Source organism: Sus scrofa, chromosome 14 (genome assembly GCF_054392235.1).
Source record: "Sus scrofa isolate SSC_HxYL_T2T_F1_AM1 chromosome 14, Sscrofa_HxYL_maternal_Yorkshire_Landrace_v2.0, whole genome shotgun sequence".
NCBI lineage: Eukaryota > Metazoa > Chordata > Mammalia > Artiodactyla > Suidae > Sus > Sus scrofa.
In genome coordinates, this window is record NC_139396.1 from 32,502,584 (window position 1) to 32,524,962 (window position 22,379).

The following is a 22,379-nucleotide window of genomic DNA, read 5'->3' on the forward strand; positions in this document are numbered from 1 at the left end:
CTTTCTGCCGTTGAACTGCTCTCAGTGATTATAAACAACAGTATCTCTACGAGCTGGGATTTCCCTGTGGGAAGCACGTGGCTGCCACACCCACCTCAGCTCCACTTCCCCAGCCGCTGCTGGAGATCTTGGTCTGGGGGACACAGTTGTGACTCTGATACCTACCCCCTGTTTCCAGGACTCCTGTGTGTATCTGACTCCAAGCTCGGCTGCTCCAATCTGGCCTTGCCTCCAAAACCCCATGCTTTCCACTAGAGCCCAGCTCTTGGCTGGGAGAGATCTGATAAGCCAAGACACTCCGTGATTCATTAAACTGTTCGTTGCACAAATGTGCCTTGGAGGCTGGAGCCGGGCCAGGCACGGAGCCAAGGGGCGGCGATGTGGACAGGAACATCCCGAGCAACCTGTTTCCACAAGCCTGAAGCTGGGGGCCAGTGCAAGAGCCTGATACCATTTCAAGCTCCGATCGCATCCCAGTGCTTCCCAGACCTCTGCGCTAACCTTTATGTCCACTCAGCGTATTAGGCAAAAAGGCCCCCACTTTACTGAAGAGAAGACAGGTTCACAGAGGTTAACCAGCAAAGCATGGAAGAGGAACCCTGGTCTGCCTTCCCCAAAGTCTGAGGAAGGGAAGATCTCAGCTAGACGTCTGCCTGGGCTGAGTGTCACCTGTCCCTCTTACTGCTACAGCATCCCATTCTGTCTCCCTGTAGTGGTGGGTGGCCTGGTCTATTCATCCCCAGCTCTGACAAATGAAGTGACAAATGAACAAATAAACGGCCTCCCCAACCCGTGGTATTAAGGATCCAGTTTCCAGGCCGGGGGTGAGGGGGGTGGATGGTGGGGTGGGGGGAGTCTTTCAGCTCTAGAATGCCCAGACTTGGGATCAGAGGTAAACAGCTTGCAAGAAGAAGGCAGATACCCTGGAAACTCTGCCTTTCCACCTTGCTGCCTGAGGGGCCCCGGGGCAGGGGGCAGGCCTGAGCCGCTGTTTGTCTGGGTGGAGCCTGTGGTCACACTGTTTATCCACCTTGGCTGGGGCTCCAAGCCCCTCTGTGTGCAGCAGCGGCAGAGCCAGGCCTGAGTTTCTGCGGTCTCTGTCATCGTGCTGCTGGTCTCAGCCCCTCTGTGCCCTGCTGCCCAGTGCTCTGTTCCTGGAGGAAGCCAGTCAGCCAAGGCCACTGACCCACCGCTGGAGCCATGGTAGGACCACATGGCATGGCCGGTCAGCCCAGCTGGTCTGCGTCCAGGCTGCGCCCATGAACCTGGCCTAGGAGGGCAAGGTGTGGGGCCAAGGGGAGGCTAGGGGAAGCTCCTGAATTGCAGTCAAGGCTCTAGGGAGGCACTGGGGTATGGGGAAGGGATGGAGAGGAAAGCCTGGGTTGGATTCCAGTGTCTTTACTTGGTTGCTGTGTGAGTTTGGGGAAGTTATTCCACCTCTCTGGGCCTTGGTTTCTGCTCCTGAAAATGAGAGGAATATTACCCATTTCATTGTGTTTATCGTGAGGCCTAAATAAGATATGACATATGGAGGATCCCAGAACAGTGCCCAGCATACAATATGGACCTCACAAATGGGAGTCTTTTCCCCAAGGCCACTTGGGGTGGCCTCGAGGTCAGGAAAGGCTGCCATGGAGTCTCCCAGACATGCTCCTTCCTGGGGGAGAAGGCTGGCAGAGAAGGTTGGAGTTCCGTTCCTTCTCAGGCCACCAGCCCCGCTCATGCAGCCCCTTCCCCAGTCAGGCTTCTGGGCCCAGTGCACCTTCTACCGGGGCCCTCGGAGACGGGGCAGGACCCCCAGTCCTGCTTTCTCGGGCTGCACCCCTCATCTTTCCTAGCCCCCTTCTCCTAAGAGTAGTGGGGTTTTCTGTGTGATCTGTGCCCCTCACTGGGGGACCCAGAGGGAGGGTAGCGGGAAGTCCTCCAGGCATGGATGCCTGGCCTTAGAGCTCCCAGTGCGTGTTTAACCTTCCCAGTGACCCTGAGGGGAGATGAGAGCAGAGCGGGAGCCTGGCTCAGCGCCACAGCCCCAGCTTCCCGTCTCTACAATGGAGGGACAGTGGGTGGGGGTCAGGGCAGCCCAGGGCCACATGTGGGCAGTGATCTGGATTTTGTCCTATTCCAGGTCCATGGGCACAAAGGGGTCAAGTTCCAAAACTGGGCAAAGACCTATGGCTGCTGCCCTGAGATGTACTATCAGCCCACATCCGTGGAGGAGATCAGAGAGGTGAGTGTGCATCCCAGCTCGGGCTCAGAGCCCGGCCGCTGGACCGCTGGCTCCATCCCGTCCCTGTGGACCAGGCTGCCTCAGAGACGAGGAAGGTGGATTTCCTGGCTAAGACCCAGAACTGCTGGCCAGGCGATAGCTCCGTGAGGTTGCCTCCAGCTGGAGGTCTCTTCTGTGAACGGCAGATTCACATGCGGCTTCTTTCAAAGACATCGCAGGTGTTCCTGTTGTGGTTCAGGAGGTTTAGAACCCGACTAGTATCCATGAAGATGCAGGTTTGATCCCTGGCTTCGTTCAGTGGGTTGAAGATCTGGTGTTACCGTGAGCTGTGGTATAGATCACAGATGTGGCTCCGATCCCGCATTGCTGTGGCTGTGGTGTAGGCTGGCAACTGCGGCTCTGATTCGACCCCTAGCCTGGGGACTTCCATATGCCGCAGATGCAGCCCTAAAAAGACCAAAAAAAAAAAAAAACCCACAAATTTATATGCTGAAAATGTTTTCTTTTTTTTTTTCTTTTTTTTTTCTTTTTGTCTTTTGTCTTTTTAGGGCCGCACCATTGGCATATGGAGGTTCCCAGGCTTTGGGTCGAATCGGAGCTGCTGCTGTCGGCCTACACCAGAGTCACAGCAATGCCGGATCCGAGCTGCAGCTGCAACCTATACCACAGCTTACGGCAACGCCAGATCTTTAACCCACTGAGCGAGGCCACGGATTGAACCCACAACCTGATGGTTCCTAGTCGGATTTGTTTCTGCTTCGCCATGACGGGAACTCCCTATGTGCTCAAAATGTTTTCAATGTTTGTTTGCCTCCAGACTGTTCTATTGTAGTCTTCCCTGTCTTTGTACCAACCACTTGGTTACTCAAACTAGAAGCCCAGAAGCAGGTCAGTGTCCCTTCTTTTTAAAAATTTATTTTTATTTTTACAGCTGCACCTGTGGCATATGGAAGTTCCCAGGCTAGGGGTCGAATTGGATCTGCAGCTGCTAGCCTACACCACAGCCAGGGATCGAACTCAAATCCTCATGGACACTATGTCAAGTTCTTAACCTGCTGAGCCACAACAGGAACTCCCCAGTGTCCCTTCTTTATTTGCCTTGTCAACTAAAAAAAAAAGTATAACCTGAAAGTTGAGAGTTCAGTTTTATTTGGTGTGAAATTAGGACTTAAGCCCAGGAGACAGCACCTCAGGTAGCCCCGCGAAACTGCTCCAAGGAGGCGAGGGGGGAAGCTGGGATATATGAGTTTTTGCAACAAAGGGGAAGCTAGTAGGAAAACAAAAGATTTACAGAAAACCCGTTTCTTTGGGAAGAGGTGAAGGCCTGGGCTTAGAGGAATCACTCCTTTGCTATGCGGTTCCCGAGTTCCCTCAGGTCTCATGGGCTCACCCTTGGGAGTGGCCATTCTCCCAGTTGACCATGACCTCTTTTGTTTTGCCCACTAAAGACAGCCCAGGAGGCAGTATTTCAGAGCTATCTCGGAACTACTGTCCCAAAGCAGAAAGAGGCAGTATCAGGATTATGTCCCAAAGGCAAAGGGGGAGGCGCCCGCAGCCAGGCCCACCTCTTACAGAGGTTTGCTGCTGGTCTGGCAAAGGTTCCTGACAGTCGCAGACATCTGTCATCGTTGGTGGGTTTTAGTGTTTTTCTAGATATGAGGAGATGCAAGATTTGGGCTCATAGAATAGTCTCCTAAAATATCTATCTGAAGACCTGTTCTTCCAGTTTCCCCAGAGCACCGAGTGTCTCACTCCTGGTCTCCACGCTGAGCTCTGCTCAGGGGGCGCTGTGGGTCAGCAGCTGCCGTGGCTCATGTTTTACTCCATGTAGAGGCTGATGGCAAGTGCCAAACTTAAGCTCACAGCCCCTATCTGAATTCAAGTCCTGTCTCGGAAGTTTCTAGAGCCCACGTCCTTCTCTCCTGCACCATCATCACTCTATGAGCCCAGGCCACCATCCCTTCCTCACCTTTCCTGGCCTGTGGCGACCTCACCCCTGATATCCGGGCTTCAATTCCTTCCTCCCTCGAATACTCTTCCACAGTCAGTAAAAGTACTTTTCTTAAAATGTAAGGTGAATTGGGTTACTTCCTTGCCCTTCAGAGGCTTTCATTGTGTGTGGAACAAAACCCCAACTCCTGACTCCAAGGCTGGGCATCCTCTGGGTGTCTCTCTGGCCTCCCTAAAGTCCCTTTGCCCCTGGCTCACTACCTCCCAGACATGTGGTTCTTCCAGGACAAACCAAGTTTTTCCTACCTCTGTGCCTTAGCACTTGCTGTTCCCCCTGCCTGAGATGCCTGTCCCTGCATTTTTCACAGGACCAACTCCTTTTCATTCTTTAGGTCTCGTGGTAAATCTCCTCAGAGGCTTCCCAGACCACCTCATCTGAGTATGTCCCTGTCTTCTCTGTCTGGGCTCCTTGTTATTTCTTTTTCTTCTTCTTTTGGTTGCACCTGAGGCATGCTGAAGTTTCCCAGGCCAGGCAAAATAAGCCACAGCAGGGACAACCCACCAGATCCTTAACCCCCTGAGCCACCAGGGAACTCCGCTTCTTTCTTTCTTTCATTGCACATTCAATACCTGCAGTTCTTTTGTTGGCATGAGCATTTTCACGCTTTTATCCCTCTTCTTCATAAGGGCATAGGCCATATTTGTCCTATTTTCCATTTTATCCTCAGCATCCAGCCCTCTGCCTGGCACATGGGAAGCACTTAAGGAATATTTGTTGAATGAATGAGTGAGTGAAAGAATGAATGAATACATTAGCCCCAACCTCTGCCTTTATTTATTTTTTATTTATTTATTTTTTGGTCTTTTTGCCTTTTCTAGGGCCACTCCCGCGGCATATGGAGGTTCCCAGGCTAGGGGTCAAATCAGAGCTGTAGCCACTGGCCTATGCCAGAGCCACAGCAACGTGGGATCCGAGCCGCATCTGCCACCTACACCACAGCTCATGGCAACACCTGATCCTTAACCCGCTGAGCAAGGCCAGGGATCAAACCCAAAACCTCATGGTTCCTAGTTGGATTCGTTAACCACTGCACCACGACGGGAACTCCCCAACCTCTGCTTTTAAAAGGCTTCCCCTAAGACAGGCTGCACACAGCTAACCCCAGAGCACAGAGAATGGAAACAACCCCTCTGCCTGTGTGCGCATGGCTTAAGTCTGCGCACATGGTGGGAGGCAGTACTCGGAGGAGAGCAGTGGGAAAGACATGGTCACAACTAAGTGATCAGCACCGCCTGCTTCATGTTCATGTTCCCATCATCCCCACGCATACTTATACCTATGAGGTGGTGATTATCAGCCCCATTTGGCAGATGGGCAAATTGAGGCTCAGAGAGACTTTGTAGTTTTCCCATATGAGTAAGGGTCAGATCTGGGATTCAAACCAGGATTCAAAGCCACCAACCTCTCCTTCAGGAAAGTGGTCACTGAGCTAGGCGCTGGAGGATGAACAGGAGCTCACCAGGGAGCTGGGGAAGGGCGGTGTGAGCGAGGGGAAATGCAGGGGATGCCTGGAGAGTCCTGGCCGTTGAGGATGCTTGGGCAGGGGAGGAAGGCGGGAGGCAGAATGGCTTTGAATGGATCTGAGAGCCTTGAGTGCCAAGGCGACAGGCTCCATTCTGAGCCGAGAGCAGAGGTGGCTGCTGTTGATGTGCAGGCCTGCAGGACCATGAATGACAAACACTGGGGGCAGGTGCAGACCCATCTTTCCCCAGAGGGCTGGTAGGGCTGGAGGAAAATAAAAATAGCTGTGTGGGGAGTTCCCGTTTGTGGCTCTGTGGTTAATGAATCCGACTAGGAACCATGAGGTTGTGGGTTCGATCCCTGGCCTCGCTCATTGGGTTAAGGATCTGGCATTGCCGTGAGCTGTGGTGTGGGTCGCAGACGCAGCTCAGATCCCGAGTTGCTGTGGCTCTGGTGTAGGCCGGTGGCTACAGCTCCAACTGGACCCCTAGCCTGGGACCCTCCATATGCCAAGGGAGCAGCCCAAGAAACAGCAAAAAGACCAAAAAAAAAAAAAAAAAAAAAAAAGGCTGTGTGGTCAAGTGGCCTGAGGAAGGTGGTGCTAAACAGATGTCTTCATTATAGACCCTATAGCCTTAAATGTGCCTCACACATGGGGTGTAGGCGGGGGAGACAAATGCTGTGGAGTATTTCTCAGTCTTTCTTGACCGTGGAACCCCTCGAGGTCTAAATCATGTGACGGGGCGTCCCCTCCACGAGGGAGGGTGTTTGGGCAGAGACATGAGAGAGACAGAGAGAGAGGGGGTTCACTTAAGTGACACCCTGCATTCATTTCCTTTTTCATTCAAGACCACCCCCGCCAGGCCTGAGGTGGACACAGGGTTACAGAGTCCAGTCAAGCCAGGGTTCCTTCCTTCTCTGGTCCCCCAACCCCGAACCCTTCATTCCAGCCCAGGAGCCAGCGGAGGCCCCTGTGGGGCAGCATGAGGAGCCTGGGCCTTCTTCTTAAGGTGGCGGGTGCCCTGGAAAAAGTCCTGCCCTGGAGAGGAATGTGATCAGGTGTAGTGGCTGCTCTGGGGAGCATTGGGGAGCCCCACTTTAGGTTGTTTCCTTGCTTCTCCACCCCCACCCCCCACCCCTGCTTCCTGGCCTTTCTCTCTGGCTCCTTCCTGGGGTGGCCTGCGCTTCGGCTCCAGGCAGGCAGAGCCTCAGAGGCCGGGGAGGGCAGAGCCGGGAGGCTGGGCTGCCCCACACAGAGACGCCTGGGCCAGGGCTGACGCAGGTGTTGCCTTGGCAGGTGCTGGCGCTGGCCAGGCAGCAGAACAAGCGGGTGAAGGTGGTGGGCGGTGGCCACTCGCCCTCAGACATCGCCTGCACCGACGGCTTCATGATCCACATGGGCAAGATGAACCGCGTCCTCAAGGTACCCGGAGCCCTCGTCTCCCCACCTCTGTTGGCCCCAAGCCCCACAGCCGCCCCCTCCATCCCAGACTCTGGGAGAGAACTCCTTAGCCTTTTTCCTCAGGCCTGATCCTCTCCTTGCCCCTGAGTCCTCAGGTGACACCCCAACTCCTGGTTGGCCCATGATCCCCCTCCAGGGCGGCCCTCGCTAGGCTTGCTCGGGCCGCTTGTCTGGCCTGTGCGCCCCCTTGTGGCCACAGAGAGGATGTTCGCCTTCCCCTCCTCTCCATTTCTTTAGAACAAGGGCAGTTGGGCGCCCCCAAAGGTGGATTCACAATGACAAATCCGGAAGGATTAGCACTTAACCTGTTTTACAAATGAGGCAACAAGATCAGAGAGGGGGAGTGACTTGCTTAAGGTCACACAGCTTATCACAGCTCAGGAATCTGACAGGAACTCTGTGCTGGGGTCTGTCAGTGGAATTCAACCAGCATCCAGAGAGGGCCCCAGGAAATGAGGGCCAGACAGGGGTGCCATGTGTTAGGAAAGCACTTGTTCTCACCTGACAGGACCAGCTTCCCTGAGCTATTATTTTTGCCAAGTACCCTCTCCTCCACCCAGCCCTGCTAGCAGAAGTCCTGGGTTTCTTTCCACTGTTTATTTCCTAATTTGCTCAGGTTGAGTCTCCACCCCGTAGACAATGTTCCGGTCGAGACATCAATCACGGCAGTAATTAACTCTGATCGCTAATTACTGAGGACTGGGCTCCAGCAATTGACTTTGCTGGGCTCTGGGCTCAGGGTCAGGACAACGAGTGCGTGCTTTGGATTCTCATCTCTGTTCTGCTGCCGATATCTGTGTGACCTTGAGCAAGTGACTTGAAGTCCCTGAAATTCAGTTTCCTCCCTGTGAAAAGGAGAGAGACTGCCCCTCCCTCCCAGTGGGGCTGTGGGAAGCCCAGGACACCATTTTCCCACGTGGCTTAGGAGACTTGAGCGCTAGTTCCAGCCCTGCCGTGACTTTGGGCAAATCCTTTCTCTTCCCTGCTCCTTATTTCCTCCCCCTGGAAAAGAAAGGTTACACAGATTCCCAAAGCCCTGGCACTCTAGGGTCCTGCCCACACCCCCCTGGGCTGCCTGCAGTGGGAGGGGGCTTGGGCTGACTGCAGGCTGGGCCAGACTTGCTCACATTCACATGAAGCATGGCTGTGGGGTGAAGGCTGCATGACCGCCTAGCTCATCCCAGCCCGTGCTGGTCTCTTGCAGGTGGACATGGAGAAGAAGCAGGTGACGGTGGAGGCCGGCATCCTCCTGGCTGACCTGCACCCACAGCTGGACAAACACGGCCTGGCCTTGTCCAAGTAAGAGCCACCCCCTCTCCCCCTTCCCTGGATAGACCACTCCCTCCCTGGCCTTGGCCAGCACTTAGAACAAGATGATATGGACCCTAATAAAGGGATATGCAAAATAAGCACTCAGAGGAAGAGAGGAGCATGCTGATTGAGACCCAGGGCTTCCTGATATACCTATGTGTGGCTGCACTTGTTTCTCCATCCAAACATGGTATCAGTGAGTGCTCAAGCTTAATATCAGGGGGTTTCCATTGAAATAGGAGTCAAATATAACCAAAGGAGTGAATGACTAATGGTGGAATTTCAACCATTAGAAACAAGTGGCAGAAGTATTTTGGCTATGGAGGTAGCAATCTCTTCATGGTGGAATATTGCCACAATAGAAGCCAGTGGCTGGTCTTTGAGTGTGGGTGATCCATTTGCACAGGTTTCTTATTGCAGGCCCCGAGACATCACCCATACCTTTTCACTCTGAAAACCATTCTGTTTCTGCCTCTCCAAGGGTCTTGGCAACTCAGACATTTATGGAGTGTCTATCATGTGCATGCTTTGTTCAGGCCCAGAAGAAGCCAGGATGAATAAAACCCAGACCCACTCACAAGGAGCTCCCAGCAGGGGGGCAGATGACCCTACAAAGTGACAGGCGTGACGCAGAGCTAGAGGTTCAATGTCAGAGAAGTGTTCAGGGCGGGGGTGGGGGCTTGCGGTGCCCAGATTCAGTTTTGGCAGGCTCCCTGCAGGAAGGGCCTCTGGGTTAAATCCCCAAAGAGGCCTAGGTGTGGACCAGAAAAAAAGAGAGGAGGAGAGGGATTCAGACAGAGGGAGCCGCATGAGCAAAAGCCCCAGGGAGAGAAAGCGTGTGGGACATGCAGGGCCACATGCAGATAGCAGGATGCAGTCTGTGACCCATGACTACAGCCCTGTCTGTTCATCACAGGCTTGCTTCTGGGCCCTGCAGCATCTCTGTGCCCTGTTCCTGATGCCTCTCTGACCTCCCTGGGGACCCAGTCCTCCTCAAGGAGCTGCCGGCACAGGGCTCAGCTGCCACTCAAAACGTTTGGCTGTCCCGCCCTATGTATCCTGGGACCACCTGGCTCCCCAGCTCCAAGGATGCTGCGGGGACCTTGGGAATGCCTGTAGCTGGGGGCTGGGCGGCCGGGGTGGTGCACAGAGCTGTGGCAGGCTGCCCTGCTGAGGGCTTGACTGCCCTCTCTCAGCAAGAAGTGAAACCCCCATTTACAGACGAAAAAAGTGGGGGCTGAAAGGTCTGGAGAAGTAAGACTTTTTTAAACTCCTGACGCATTCATTTTCCTGCACCTTGAGATCTGGGCACATCTTTCTAATTCCTGCCCTCAGAGCCCACACCAGTGGAGGGGTCCTACTCCCCTTTCAGAATCTGGCCCCTTGTGCGCACAGAATCTTCTTATTCTTCCCCGGGCCCTGGGATGCTGGGCTGAGGGATGCAGGCTTTATCCCGGAGCCCCTGGGGACTCCGAAGTAGTTTTCCCTGAGGGTGACACAGTCTCCTGTTCTGGATGCCCCTGGGACCGTGTGGGTGGGATTCTGACACGGACTTGCGGAGGCGGGGGGGGGGGGGGCGCTCTGCAGGCTTAGATAGGCTGAGTCTGGGGAAGTCTTAGCGGGGGGCATTTTGACCTCTGGTCATCGGAGAAGATATTGTTGGCGGATGGAGGGTGGCGGAGGGATATTGTAGGCTGCAGAAAGCCCACAAGCAGGCGGGCCTCCCCTCAAGGCGGAGCCGCTCCCACCAGACCCACTGACAGGCCCCCCAGATGAGGAAACTGGCTCAGGGACTGGGGGCTGGCCAATCAGACAGTCACTGTCAATCAGGGGTGAGAGTCCCAGGCAGGAGATAAATCAACTACTCTGTTCTGAGGCGTGTCACACTACAACCGGGGCTGGGCATTGTCCCCAGAAGCCTAACGTGTCCCCTGTCCCTCCCCCTCCCCACGCCCAGCCTGGGAGCTGTGTCTGATGTGACTGCAGGTGGCGTCATTGGGTCCGGGACGCACAACACAGGGATCAAGCACGGCATCCTGGCCACGCAGGTGAGTCCACCTGCTTCGGCCCTCGTCACCGTGGCTCCTGGACAAGCAGCTGCTCCATTGACTGTGTCTGCACAGTTCTGCGGAACCTTCAAACGCAAAGCACCCAGGTCTCCCTCCGCCAGAGACTCAGAACACGGTCTCACCTTAAAACTCATCTTCCCCCACAGACACAGGTGACAAAGTTGCCCTTGTGCATGTTAAGGCACCCTTGCCTCTCAGGAGCCTCCTGGCCACCCTGTGGAAAAGGGCAAGCAGAGCAGCCCCATTGAAAGTTCTGAGCCAGGAGCAAGGCACGGCAAGGGGCCTTTCCAGGTTAGCAAGTGGAGGGGAGCCAGGAAGGAGCCCAGCACCTGCGGGCCTGGGATCCACACCAGACCTTCATCAAAAAGCATTTCTTGGAGTTCCCATTGTGGCTCAGCTGTTAACGAACCCAACTAGCATCCATGAGGATGTGGGTTCAATCCCTGGTCTCAATCATTGGGTTAAGGATCTGGTGTTGCTGTGGCTGTGGTGTAGGCCAGAAGTTGCAGCTCCAACTCATCCCCTAGCCTAGGAACCTCCATATGCAGTGGGCGTGGCCCTAAAAAGACCAAAAAAACAAAAAAACCCCAAAAAAACCAAAAAGCATATCTTAAACTTCTCAGGACCCCAGTTTGGGGGTGCAGGGTTAGGACTCAGACCTAGGCCCCAAACCTGGCTCCAGCATGCACTGGGTATGTGCACATGGGCAAGTTATTTAATTCGGACACCCCTATTTTTAGCTGTGCCCTGGGAGAATACTCCTTGACCCAGAAGGGGTCAACATGACCTCAGCTGTTAAATGCTAGGGATGGGGGAAGGGGAGTGGGGGTAGTTCCCATTGTGGCTCAGAGGTAATAAACCTGACTAGTATCCATGAGGATTCAGGTTCAATCCCTGCCCTCACTCAGTGGGTTAAGGATCCAGCATTGCCGTGAGCTGTGGCGTAGGTCGCAGACGTGGCTTGGATCCCGCATTGCTGTGGCTGTGGTGTAGGCCAGAAGTTGCAGTTCCAATTCAACCCCTAGCCTGGGAACCTCCATATGCTGTGGGTGTGGCCCTAAAAATACAAAAAAACAAAAACAATAACAACAACAAAATGCACATGAGACTTACTGGCCACTTGGCTTAGGAAGCCCAGCTGAATAGGACTGGCCCCCATAGAAGTGAGAGGGCTTGCTCCTCCCTTGAATTCTGCCCCTTATAATGGTGGCAGGGACCAAGATGAGGGGACAGGCATCTTCAGTGTCCATGTTGCCAGGCACTTAGCTGGGTGCTCAACATACTCTCTCTGAGATCGTTATGATCCTCTTTTCATAGATGAGGAAACAGAGAGGGTGAATAACACGCCCCAGGTCACACCGCTGGTGAATCCTTGCCCACCTTTATTGTTGCCGGACCCTGCTGGAGCGTTTCACTGCCAGCAATCATGCTCGGCCCTGGATCTCAGACAAAGTCTGGTTTTTATAGAAATCATTCTGATGCCCTCACTCCCACAGAGGGCCACCGTGCCCCATTTCTGCCAGTTCCTCCTCTCTGGTCTTGGTCCCAGTTAATCAGAATTAGTTCAGCTTTCTCCGTTCTCTCACCCTGAGACCCCAGCACCAGTGGCACCTGTCAAAAGCAATTTCCATCCAAATTAGCAGGTAGGAGAGGGTGGAGAAGTACAGAAAGGGGCGGTGAAAGGATTCCTCTGGAAATGGGGGCAAAACGCAAAGATATTGAAGATCCTGACCTGTCTCTACCTGGGCACCCTACTCCTTGTAGAGACCAGAGGTTTCTGGGTGGGTGTGGCCAAGTAGAAGGGTGGGTCCCCGAACGAGAAGATGGACTCAGCTTGGCTGAGATGGTGCCCAGCAGGGCAGCAGGCAGAGAGCCCACAGGGGACCCTGGTCTCTGGGCTGCATGTTGAGACAGCAGGGCTGGCTCTCCCCCAGATGCATAGGCATCCTTTCTTTGCCTTCACAAGGCACCCCCACCCAGGGTCTCATGGCTCTTTGTAGCCTGTCTCATCTTAGACTTCTTCCAGGCAGAGGATAAGTTCACTGCACCTTGACTCTGAAAGCCACAGAATGAGCAAGGCAGTGGCGAGAGGACCAGCTACTGGGGTCCCCTGGAACCGCATGTGACAGATGGGCCCCTCCTTGTTGATGGCTGATGCCACAGGACACAGTCTTCCTTTCCCCATTTCCCCTTTCTCCCTCCCCCAAGACTGAGGGCCTGGAGATCCAGCTGGGAAGGTCCCCTTCAGCCAGATGATGGTGGGCTTCCTGAAACAAGTGATAGCTGGCCTTACCTCCACGGACAAACAGGGAGGTGAGGGCCTCACCCAAAGGCTATGGGAAGTGCCAGCTGGGGTTCTGAAGTGTGGCTCTTCTCCCGCTGCCAGGTGGTGGAGCTGACCCTGCTGACGCCCGATGGGACCGTGCTTGTGTGCTCCGAGTCTAGCAACGCAGAGGTGTTCCAGGCGGCACGGGTACACCTGGGCTGCCTTGGGGTCATCCTCACTGTAACCCTGCAGTGTGTGCCCCAGTTCCACTTGCAGGAGACGACCTTCCCCTCAACCTTGAAAGAGGTACTGTCTTTGGTGTGCCACCCTCCGCCTCAGAAAATAAGTGGAGGACATATAACAAGTGTCTTGCTCCCCTGAGAGCACCCTGGAGCTCTGCAGGCGCCGTGAATGGGGGAGTGGGCTACCCTCATCAGCCGTGCCTTGGCCCTATGAGATTGGCAGTATCCCTTTGTGAGCAGGTCACGGAAGCTCAGAGGAACTAAGATGATGCGGGGAAGAAAGGATGGTTTTTGATGGACAGCAGTGGTTTTTAAATGAATGAGAACTTATGTGGATTAGTTGTAGCTGGCTGGATGGATGGATGAGTGAATAAATGGATGGATGTTAGACAATAGACAGATGGATGGATGGGTGAGTAGATGAATGGATGGATGAGATGGATGGATGGATGACTGAGTGAATGAGTGGATGGATAATAGATGGACAAACAAATGGTTGGATGACCAGATGGATGGAGGGATGGATGACTGAGTGGATAAATGGATGGATGATTGACAATAGACGGATGGATGACTGGATGGATAGTGATGGATGGATGGATGAGATGGATGACTGGATGGGTGGATAAATGGGTAGCATGCAATAGGCCTGAAATGAAATGCCCGGCAGGCATGGATCTATTCATGGTAATTCTAAGCTGTAGGACTCAAATCTATGGTTACAATTCCATGGCATTCAAGTTCTTACATTGTACCCTCACCATTCAATGTGACAAGGCCCTCTGCACAGAAGGAGTTGACAGTGGTGTGAGCGCTACTGGCCCATATGGTTTTGGTGGGGTTGGGGATCAGATTGACCTGGCCTTGAATGCTGGCAGTACCACTTCCAAGCTGTGACCTTGAGTCAGTTATTTAAACTTGCTGAGCCTCAGTTTCCTCATCTAAAAACAGAGAGAATCATGTCTACCTTAAAGTAATGAATCTGAGAATTAAATTAGGTGCACCTATAAGGTCCTAGTTCAGTATTAAAAATACCCCCTGTGGTACCCAGTCAGTGGTAAATAGAAAACATGGTTATTTAGATCCTGGTCTAAAATCCTTACCATTGGAGTTTCTAATGCATTAAACCTCAAGGCAAAGGACTTAAATCCAGAAGGCCCTTGACTCAGAGGCATGGTGTTTGGTGGCAATTTGTCCCCAGAACTCCCAGTTTCCAGCTGAGAAAGCGATTCCCAGATGCTCTAGTGGATGCAGCCTGCATCCCTTGAGTATCAATGCTGAGCCTGAATGGCAAATGAGCTGCCTGGGCAATGACACAGGGAGCCCATGAGGATGGGACTGGTCCACGTGACTCTGCCTGGAGCCATCCCGGACTCTGAACTCTCTGGAGCCACCCCAGACCTACCTCAACCAGCCACAACCCCCAGACCAGTGTTGAGGGACTGACGGAGGCCTCTTGTTCATGCCAAACAGGACCTATCTTCAAATATAGTCAAATTCTGAGGATGAGGAGCTCAATATGTGAATTTTGGGTGGACCCAATTCAGCCCCGAGCAGAGGTCCTCAGCCCCCTAGGTGACTGACCATGGGAATGGATGAGTTCACCCAGGGAGAGGGTTTGGGTGAGGAGGCCGTAGTGCTTAGCGTCCAGGACAGAGCAGTCGACAGAGTCCAATGCCATGGGGAAGCAGGGACCGCCACCAGGGTCTGGTCCTCAGGGGCCCTTGCTGACCTCGGTGAGGATGCTCTCAGCGGAGCGGTGGGCAGGTTAAGGAGGCATCGCAGACAAAGAAGAGAAAGGGGCAGCAGAGACCACCTGCGGCCTGAAAGGGGCTGTCACCTGCTTAGTTGTTGAATCTATTTTCCTGCCTCTCACTGAGGGCAGAACTTGTTCACTCTGAAGCTGAATACTTTGTCCCAGAGACAAAGAGACTGCTTCTTTTTGGCCAGGAGGATATCAGCTCCCAGGTTCCTCATCAGGCATCAGGGCAGAGCGGATGAAGAGTGTCCTGACTCCTGGCCCATCTCTTTTTGCTCCTCCTTTAACCTGGCAGAGATCGACTAAGATTGACCCCAGCCAAGGCCTGGTTCTCGTAGAGTCTTAGCTCAGGCTGTGCACTGCCCCCCCCCGCCCCCCAGACACACACACACACACACACACACACACACACACACACACACACACACACAATATTACACAGGAGTAAATGCTCAACAAGTATATCAAAAGGGCTCTGGGGAGGCAGGCAGGGCCCCTGAGCCTGACTGTGCAGCTCACTCTGTGACCTTGACCGAGTCCTTCAAAGTTTTCGAGCCCTGGTTTCTTTGTCTTTTAAAAGTGGATCAGATGAGATAAATCTCAGGGTCTTTTTCAGCTCTGATGTTCTATAAACCAGTGCAGCGCTTCACACCAAACTGTGCCCCCACTTCGTCCCCCACCCTGGAGATAGAGGGTCCTCCCTTCCATCATTCTTTCTTTCCCCTGGAGCATCTGGTGACGTTTTGGGGCCTTATTCTCAAGGAGGGCCATGACCCCTGGTGGGAAGGCCCATCTTGTTTCCCCATGACCTCAGCCCATCTTGTGAGGGCTCGTGGGGCCCAATCCTGCTGCTCCCACTCTTCTGCAAGTCAGCATGTCCCCTGCGGATGCTCTCCCTCCCCTGAGGCAGCAGCTGCTCCACCCCGCACTGCAGGCCCAGCATCATCTCTGCGCCCAGGCCTCTCATCAGCATCCATCACGCCCGCGGGCAGCCTTCCCAGCTCCAGTCAAGGCCACAGCTTGGGACTGCGCAGAGGTTGGGTGGCATTTGCAGCCCTATGATTTACTCCGAGGGAGGCGTGTGCAATCAATGGCCCCACATTCAGTTCACTTTTGCTCTCTCCACTCAGACCAGCCTTTCATGGGCCGTCCAAGGGGAAGGGAGAGCTTGGGAGGAAGTCAGCTGGAGATGGGAAGCCGAGACACAGGCTGCTCCCCTCGGAGGAAACAAGCCCATAAAGGAAGGAAAAGGGATCAAATCAGAAAACCGTCCTTAGGGCAGCTCCTCCTCGCTCTTGCCCGGGATGTTTTCCCACTCATCCTAAAGGAAAAGCAATGGGACCCCACTTCCCTGCGTGGGGCACACGCTGGTTTCTGAGAACGAAGGAAGACAGTGAACCTTCCTGGATTCATACACTGACACTGGCTCTGGGTGTCTTGACATTCAAGAGTCTAGGAAACTGTCCCATGTCCCCTGGGCTGCAAATCACGCTGCCCTAAATGTCTGCTTTTTGTCTTTTTCTAGGGCTGCACCCGGGGCATATGGAGGTTCCCAGGCTGGGGGTCTAATCGGAGCTGTAGCTGCCAGCCACAGCCACAGCCACAGCAACACAGGATCTGAGCCAAGTCTGCAACCTATACCACAGCTCCTTAACCCACTGAGCGAGGCCAGGGATCAAACCTGCAACCTCATGATTCCTAGTGGGATTCGTTAACCACTGAGCCATGACGGGAACGCCAATGTTTGCTTTTACGTATGGGCTAATCCGAGATGCACGCAGCTGCCAACATCAGGTCCCCTCTAGATGAGGGTGGGCTGGTCCTGAGCCACGGGAGGAGCATTTGCGGACTGGAAGCCAGGACAAAGGAGTATGCTAACCTTCTTGCGTGTAAGGTTGGGATTGAAGATCCAGCTTCTCGGCCATTTTCCCTTCCCTTGTATTTATTTTCTTTCCTTTTCTCCTCTTTCCTTTGCTCTTCCCTTCCTCCCAACCAGCAAGTATTTATAGCCCATAGATTAAGGTCTTCCAGACCGAGTTCCGGAAGAGCCCCGGGAGAGCCACCACCAGGGGGCAGCATAGACCCCGGGGACACTTAACTCTGAGTCAGACCACCCGGTTTGAAGCCCATCTTCTCCCCTGACATGCTGTGACTTTAGACAAGTCCCCCTGCCTCTCTGAGCTTGGATTCCTCACCTGCACAGTGGGGATAAGAGAACTGTGCCCACGGGATTGTTGTCTGGACTCCAGGAAACGCAGTACATGAGTCCTCCGCCCTCCATAGCCTCTGAGAGAGGGCCCCTCCGTCCATCCTCTCTTTGGCTTTATCGGAAGAGCATACTATTTGGCAGCATCAGCAGATAGTATGCTCTTCAGGTAAAGAGATTCTAGAATTGGAATCAACACTGCACTTTCCAGGCCGCATGTGCTGGTCGCCCTGACCTGCTCATGAACATCGTCAGCACCTCTTAGCATCCTCTCCCTCCTCTTCCTCCTCCCTGCTCGGGGGTCAGTTTCTGGAGGGCAGGGATGCTATCTGAGGCCTCTGTACTGCCCCCGGGTCCACAAAATACAGACCACAATTCAAGGTCACTCAGGATCCACTGGTTAAGAATTTATTAAAAAGCCATTCTTTCCTGGAATTGTTCCCATCTCCTTCCACTTGTCTCAGATGCCATTCTGAGCTTCCCAGGACTGATTTTCTTAGCTACATCTCAACATGGTTTCTGAATGCTGCTCAAAGCCTCGAGGGGAGGGAGAGTCAGAATTAGCACCTCTGGGCAGTGGGGGGAGGAAAGACAGCTTGTCCAGTTCTGCGAAAGTGGTGCTGAGAAAGGGGCAGGTTTCGTGACTTTTTATGACGAAGTCTCAGCATTGCTGACACTTGCAGTCTAGTCAGTGTGAGACACAGCCAGTTAGAAGACGTGAGGATTTTAGAAATTGCTGTCCACTTTTGGCCCTTTATGCTGCCCAAACTGTAATGAGATCTGAGGAATACAGCTGGCTGCCTGCATCAGCCCTCCCCCAATGTCCCCGGAAGCAGGACTGGTCCCCAGGACACAGCAGCCTTGTCAGCAGCAACCAGATGCCCACTGCTGTCTTGAGTGGCTGTCTGCTGGTGACTGGGTGACCCTCAGCTGTGGGACACTGCTTCTGCTCGAGAGCCTGGTAACGTTCCCGAGAGCCAATTCAGTAATACCACAATGAGGAGTTCCCATTGTGACTCAGTGGGTTAAGACCCCACATAGTGTCTGGGAAGATGCAGGTTTGATCTCTGGCCTCACTCAGTGGGTTAAGGATCCGGCATTGCTATGGTTGTGGCATAGGACTCAGATGCAGCTCCGATTGGACCCCTGGCCTGGGAACTTCCATATGCAGCAGGTGAGGCCATAAAAGAAAAAGAAGTAATGCCACAGTGCTAATTTAGGGGGAAAGAGCCCTCTAGAACCCTTGATGCCCATAACATGACAAGGAAGAGATTCCTCTGGGGCCCAGACTCCTCTGACAGTGCTCCTGGGAAACAAAGTCAGATGGAGGTCAGGTCGAGGAAATCCACCATCCTAGGAACCCTTCTCCCCAGATGTGATTGTAAGCCCTAAAGGAAGAGAGTTACACTCTCCATGGGATGAGGCCTGGGCAGGTCCATCATGCAGCATCACTCGGTGCTCAGGGACCACAGAGGTGGGAGCTTGCGTGGTGCCTGCCTCCAGGAGCTTAGAGTTTAGAGTTGGGGGGAGACATGGCTGTCTCTCTAGTGCAGGGAGGAAAAGAAATGACAGATGCCAGGAGAGAGGCACAAAATGCCATGGGGGTGGCTCTAATCACTCCATTTCCAGGTAGGAAGCTGGACCCCAGAGCTGAGAAAGGGGTGCTGTTAACATTTAGTGCTGGGATTCTGGGCAATACAGTGGGATGGCCCTGGATGCTAGGACATGAGGAAATGGGGGATTTTCTGCTCCCTAGTGTCCACCTCCATCCTCCAGGCCAAGCCCCAGGCTGTGCTTCTGCTCTCCCAGAAGAAATCAGCGCTGCCTGGAGGTGATGCACCAGAGCTCCCCCAAACTGTCAGGACGGAGGTGGTAGCGACAAGGACTCCGGGCTTTCTTCCAGAACTTTTCCCAGGCCTACAGCCCCAAAGGCCCTCCTCTTCCAATAAGGAGTCACAGGGCTCTTCAGCATTTACTGTGTACCAGGCACTACGCCAGCAGCTCTAGGCCAATGGCCTGGGAAACTATGACCTGCGGGGAAAATCCGGCTCACTGTCTGCATTTGTAAATCAAGTTTTATTGGTTAGTGGCTGCTTTCACACTATTACAGAATTGAGTAGTTGCGACTGAGATGGGAACGCCTGAAATATTTATTATCTGGCCCTTTATAGGAAGATTTCACTGATCTCTATCATGGGGGAAACTAGATATGAATGAAATAGTTACTGACCTATAGGAGTCACTTGATGAGTTTCAGAGACAGGTGGATGCTTCAGCACCTGCAGTATACTTCTGGAGTGGTTGTGATATAAAAAGAAGCCACTCAGAATGAGAGGGGACAGCTTTATGGGGGATCTAAATAGAGCATTTAAGTTACTGCAGTCTCAGTTCAGATCTGATGCTTTCCAAGTGCTCGACAGTGACTAGTGGCCAGCGGCTATTGTACTGGACAGTGTCTGTGGAAGGGGGCCTCTTAGAGCTAAACCAAGAGGGTTGGGCTTGATTCTGTTGGACGTGGAGATCCACCAGGGATTTTCAAGCTGTGTTTTGGAATGCTTTCCTGGAGATGTTGTCTGGAGAGATGACAAAAGGGACAACTTAGGAGGCTAGAGCAAGAAGGCCAGTGAGAGCTAAGCAGGGCCTGGGCTAAGTCGTGGTCTCAGGAGTGGATGATCAAGGAAGACTAGAGATAATGCAGAGAGAGGCACCTGGCAGGGAGGGAGGAAGGGGGGAGGGAGGGAGGGAGGAAAGCTATTTCTTTTCTTTCTTTTTTTTTTTTTTTGTCTTTTTGCCTTTTTCCTAGGGCCACTCCTGCGGCATATGGAGGTTCCCAGGCTGGAGGTCTAATCAGAGCTGTAGCTGCCAGCCTATGCCACAGCCACAGCAATGTGGGATCTGAGCCACGTCTGTGACCTACAACACAGCTCAGGGCAACGCCGGATCCTTAACCCACTGAGCAAGGCCAGGGATCGAACCCGCAACCTCATGGTTTCTAGTCGGATTCGTTAACCACTGCGCCACGAAGGGAACTCTGGAAAGCTATTTCTTCTTTGTTCTACAGAAATGCTGTCCTGAGGCCTCAAACAGCTTCCTGAGAGTCATAGCTAGGAACTCTGAGGGGGACGAGGGCTGGTGCCCTGGCTGTGAGTTAGCGCTGCTCAGATTCAGAATCCAAACTGTCCACTGGCCACACGCCACGAGGCAGGCACTCTATGCAGGAGCTTTGGCACAGATGATCTCATTTCATCTGCACACGTGCCCATGTGTTATTGGTGGTAAAACCGAGGCTCTGGGGAATGCAGCTCCTACAAGGTCATGCAGCTGGGAAGCTGCAGAACCAGGACTTGAATCCAGAACTGACTCCCAAACCAGTGCTGTTCTCCAGCCTCCCCACTGCCTAGCAAACCCAAAAATCTACCTCTGCTTTGGCTCAGAACTTGGCGTGTGTCAAGTTTTTTTTTTTTTTTTTTTTTTTGGTCTTTTGTCTTTTTAGGGCCGCACCTGTAGCACATGGAGGTTCCCAGGCTAGGGGTCGAATCGGAGCTATAGCTGCCGGCCTATGCCAGAGCCACAACAAAGAGGGATCTGAGCTGCATCTGCAACCTACACCACAGCTCAAGGCAACGCTGGATCCTTAACCCATTGAGCAAAGCCAGGGATTGAACCCACAACTTCATAGTTCCTGGTCAGGTTCATTTCCGCTGTGCCACCACTGGATCTCCTGTCCTGTGTCAGCTTGATAGGTGTCAGGCAGACAAGATTTGGTCTGTGACGTTATTGTCACATGTATAATGATGTGTCATAGGCTCTCCTGTTCCATTTTATTGACAGCCTTTGATGTCTCAGGGGTTGTGGGGCTAAGAGATGATGACAATGATGGTGACGATGACAACATAAGAGTAATAGTAGCAGCAGCTTATACCTACACAGGGCTTACTGTGCTTGAGACACCATTTTAGAACTTTTTAGAACTTTCTAGGCATTTAACCTCCACGGCAATCCTGCATAATACTGCTATTCGTCCCATTTTACAGATGAGGACACTGAGGCACTTGCCCAAATAGATAATAATTGTTCAAGCCGGGACAAATGAGGAGTCATTTTTGTCCTCTAATTTCCTCGGGGAAGTGGAGTTCCCGTCGTGGTGCAGAGTGGAAACCAATCCAACTAGGAACCATGAGGTTGCAGGTTCGATCCCTGGCCTTGTTCAGTGTGTCAAGGATCCGGTGTTGCCATGAGCTGTGGTGTAGGTCACAGACATGGGTTCAGATCTGGCATTGCTGTGCTTGTGTTGTAGGCTGGCGTCTACAGCTCCGATTTGACCCCTAGCCTGGGAACCTCCATATGCAGAGGGTGAGGCCCTAAAAGGACAAAAGACAAAAAAAAAAAAAAAAAGTCATGTGGGAAAGTCAACCCATAAGTGGACCATTTTAAGGTCCAGCATAAAACACATTCCTTGCCATTCATCAACATTAGGACAATTTGAGGGCTTTTCTTTTGATGGGGAGAAACGGAGGCACACTGGGGCCCTGACTTCCAGCATCCCCACGGGTGTCCTGGGACCAACACCACCTCTGCTCCTTCCTCCCACCGAGGACAGGTTCTGGACAACCTGGACAGCCACCTGAAGAAATCCGAATACTTCCGCTTCCTCTGGTTCCCACACAGCGAGAACGTCAGCGTCATCTACCAGGACCACACCAACAAGGTAGCTGGGGGGCATCTTCCCCATCCTCATGCAGCACCCCCAGCACCCCCCGGCCCAGCCTCGCACCCCTCTGGCTGCCGGGCACTGATCCCTGTTATTGTCCTGAGGGTCAGTGAGAAGCGAGAGGAAAAGAGTGAGCATCGCTAAATGTGAGGGGAGACGCACAAAAGGCTGGAGAGCAGAAGGAGGAAGGAAGGTGTGCCCAGTAAGGGTCCGAGGCGTCCGCAGGTAGGGGTGTATAGGGGTGAGGTCAAGGGACAGCCAGGTGTGGGGGAGGGGAGCAGAGGACAGGCTAGGATAATGGGTCCCAGGCTGCTGGGTAACACCTCAGAAGCCAGGGAGTCCCTCCCACCTTCCCTCCGGTGCCCCCCCATCTTTCCCACTCGTAACTGTGCAGGTGAAGAAACCCAGAGTCTTGTCCCCTCCCGGTGTCCTTTGCACACAAGCTGCTTCTCAGCAGGAGAAAACAAAGCCATCACTTAGGGGCAGTGTTGAAAGGACCAGTTGGACCCAGGCCAGGACACCCCCTGGGTGTGAGGAGCTAGGGTGGCACGCATAGAGGGTGATGGCAGGACACGCAGCTCACACGCGCTGAAGAGAAGGGACAGACACATCTTTGTTCTGTGTGAAATACATACATATATAACACAGAAATGA

General features: G+C 53.4%; 1 protein-coding gene across 7 annotated transcripts in view; it reads left to right on the top strand.

Moving 5' to 3' along the window:
* The first annotated feature begins 973 nt into the window (after nucleotides 1–973).
* GULO (gulonolactone (L-) oxidase) overlaps nucleotides 974–22,379 on the top strand; it is a 33,198-nt gene continuing 11,792 nt past the window's right edge. For 2 of the 7 annotated variants that reach the window (XR_014825667.1, XR_014825668.1), the window contains exons 1-7: nucleotides 1,056–1,203; nucleotides 2,126–2,227; nucleotides 6,997–7,122; nucleotides 8,366–8,460; nucleotides 10,430–10,520; nucleotides 12,928–13,113; nucleotides 21,615–21,722. Coding sequence is in view for 3 of the 7 variants with exons in the window: in NM_001129948.1 (NP_001123420.1) it covers nucleotides 1,201–1,203; nucleotides 2,126–2,227; nucleotides 6,997–7,122; nucleotides 8,366–8,460; nucleotides 10,430–10,520; nucleotides 12,928–13,113; nucleotides 21,615–21,722 (711 nt within the window). In the remaining 4 variants the exon portion in view is untranslated. 7 annotated transcript variants of the gene reach the window in all.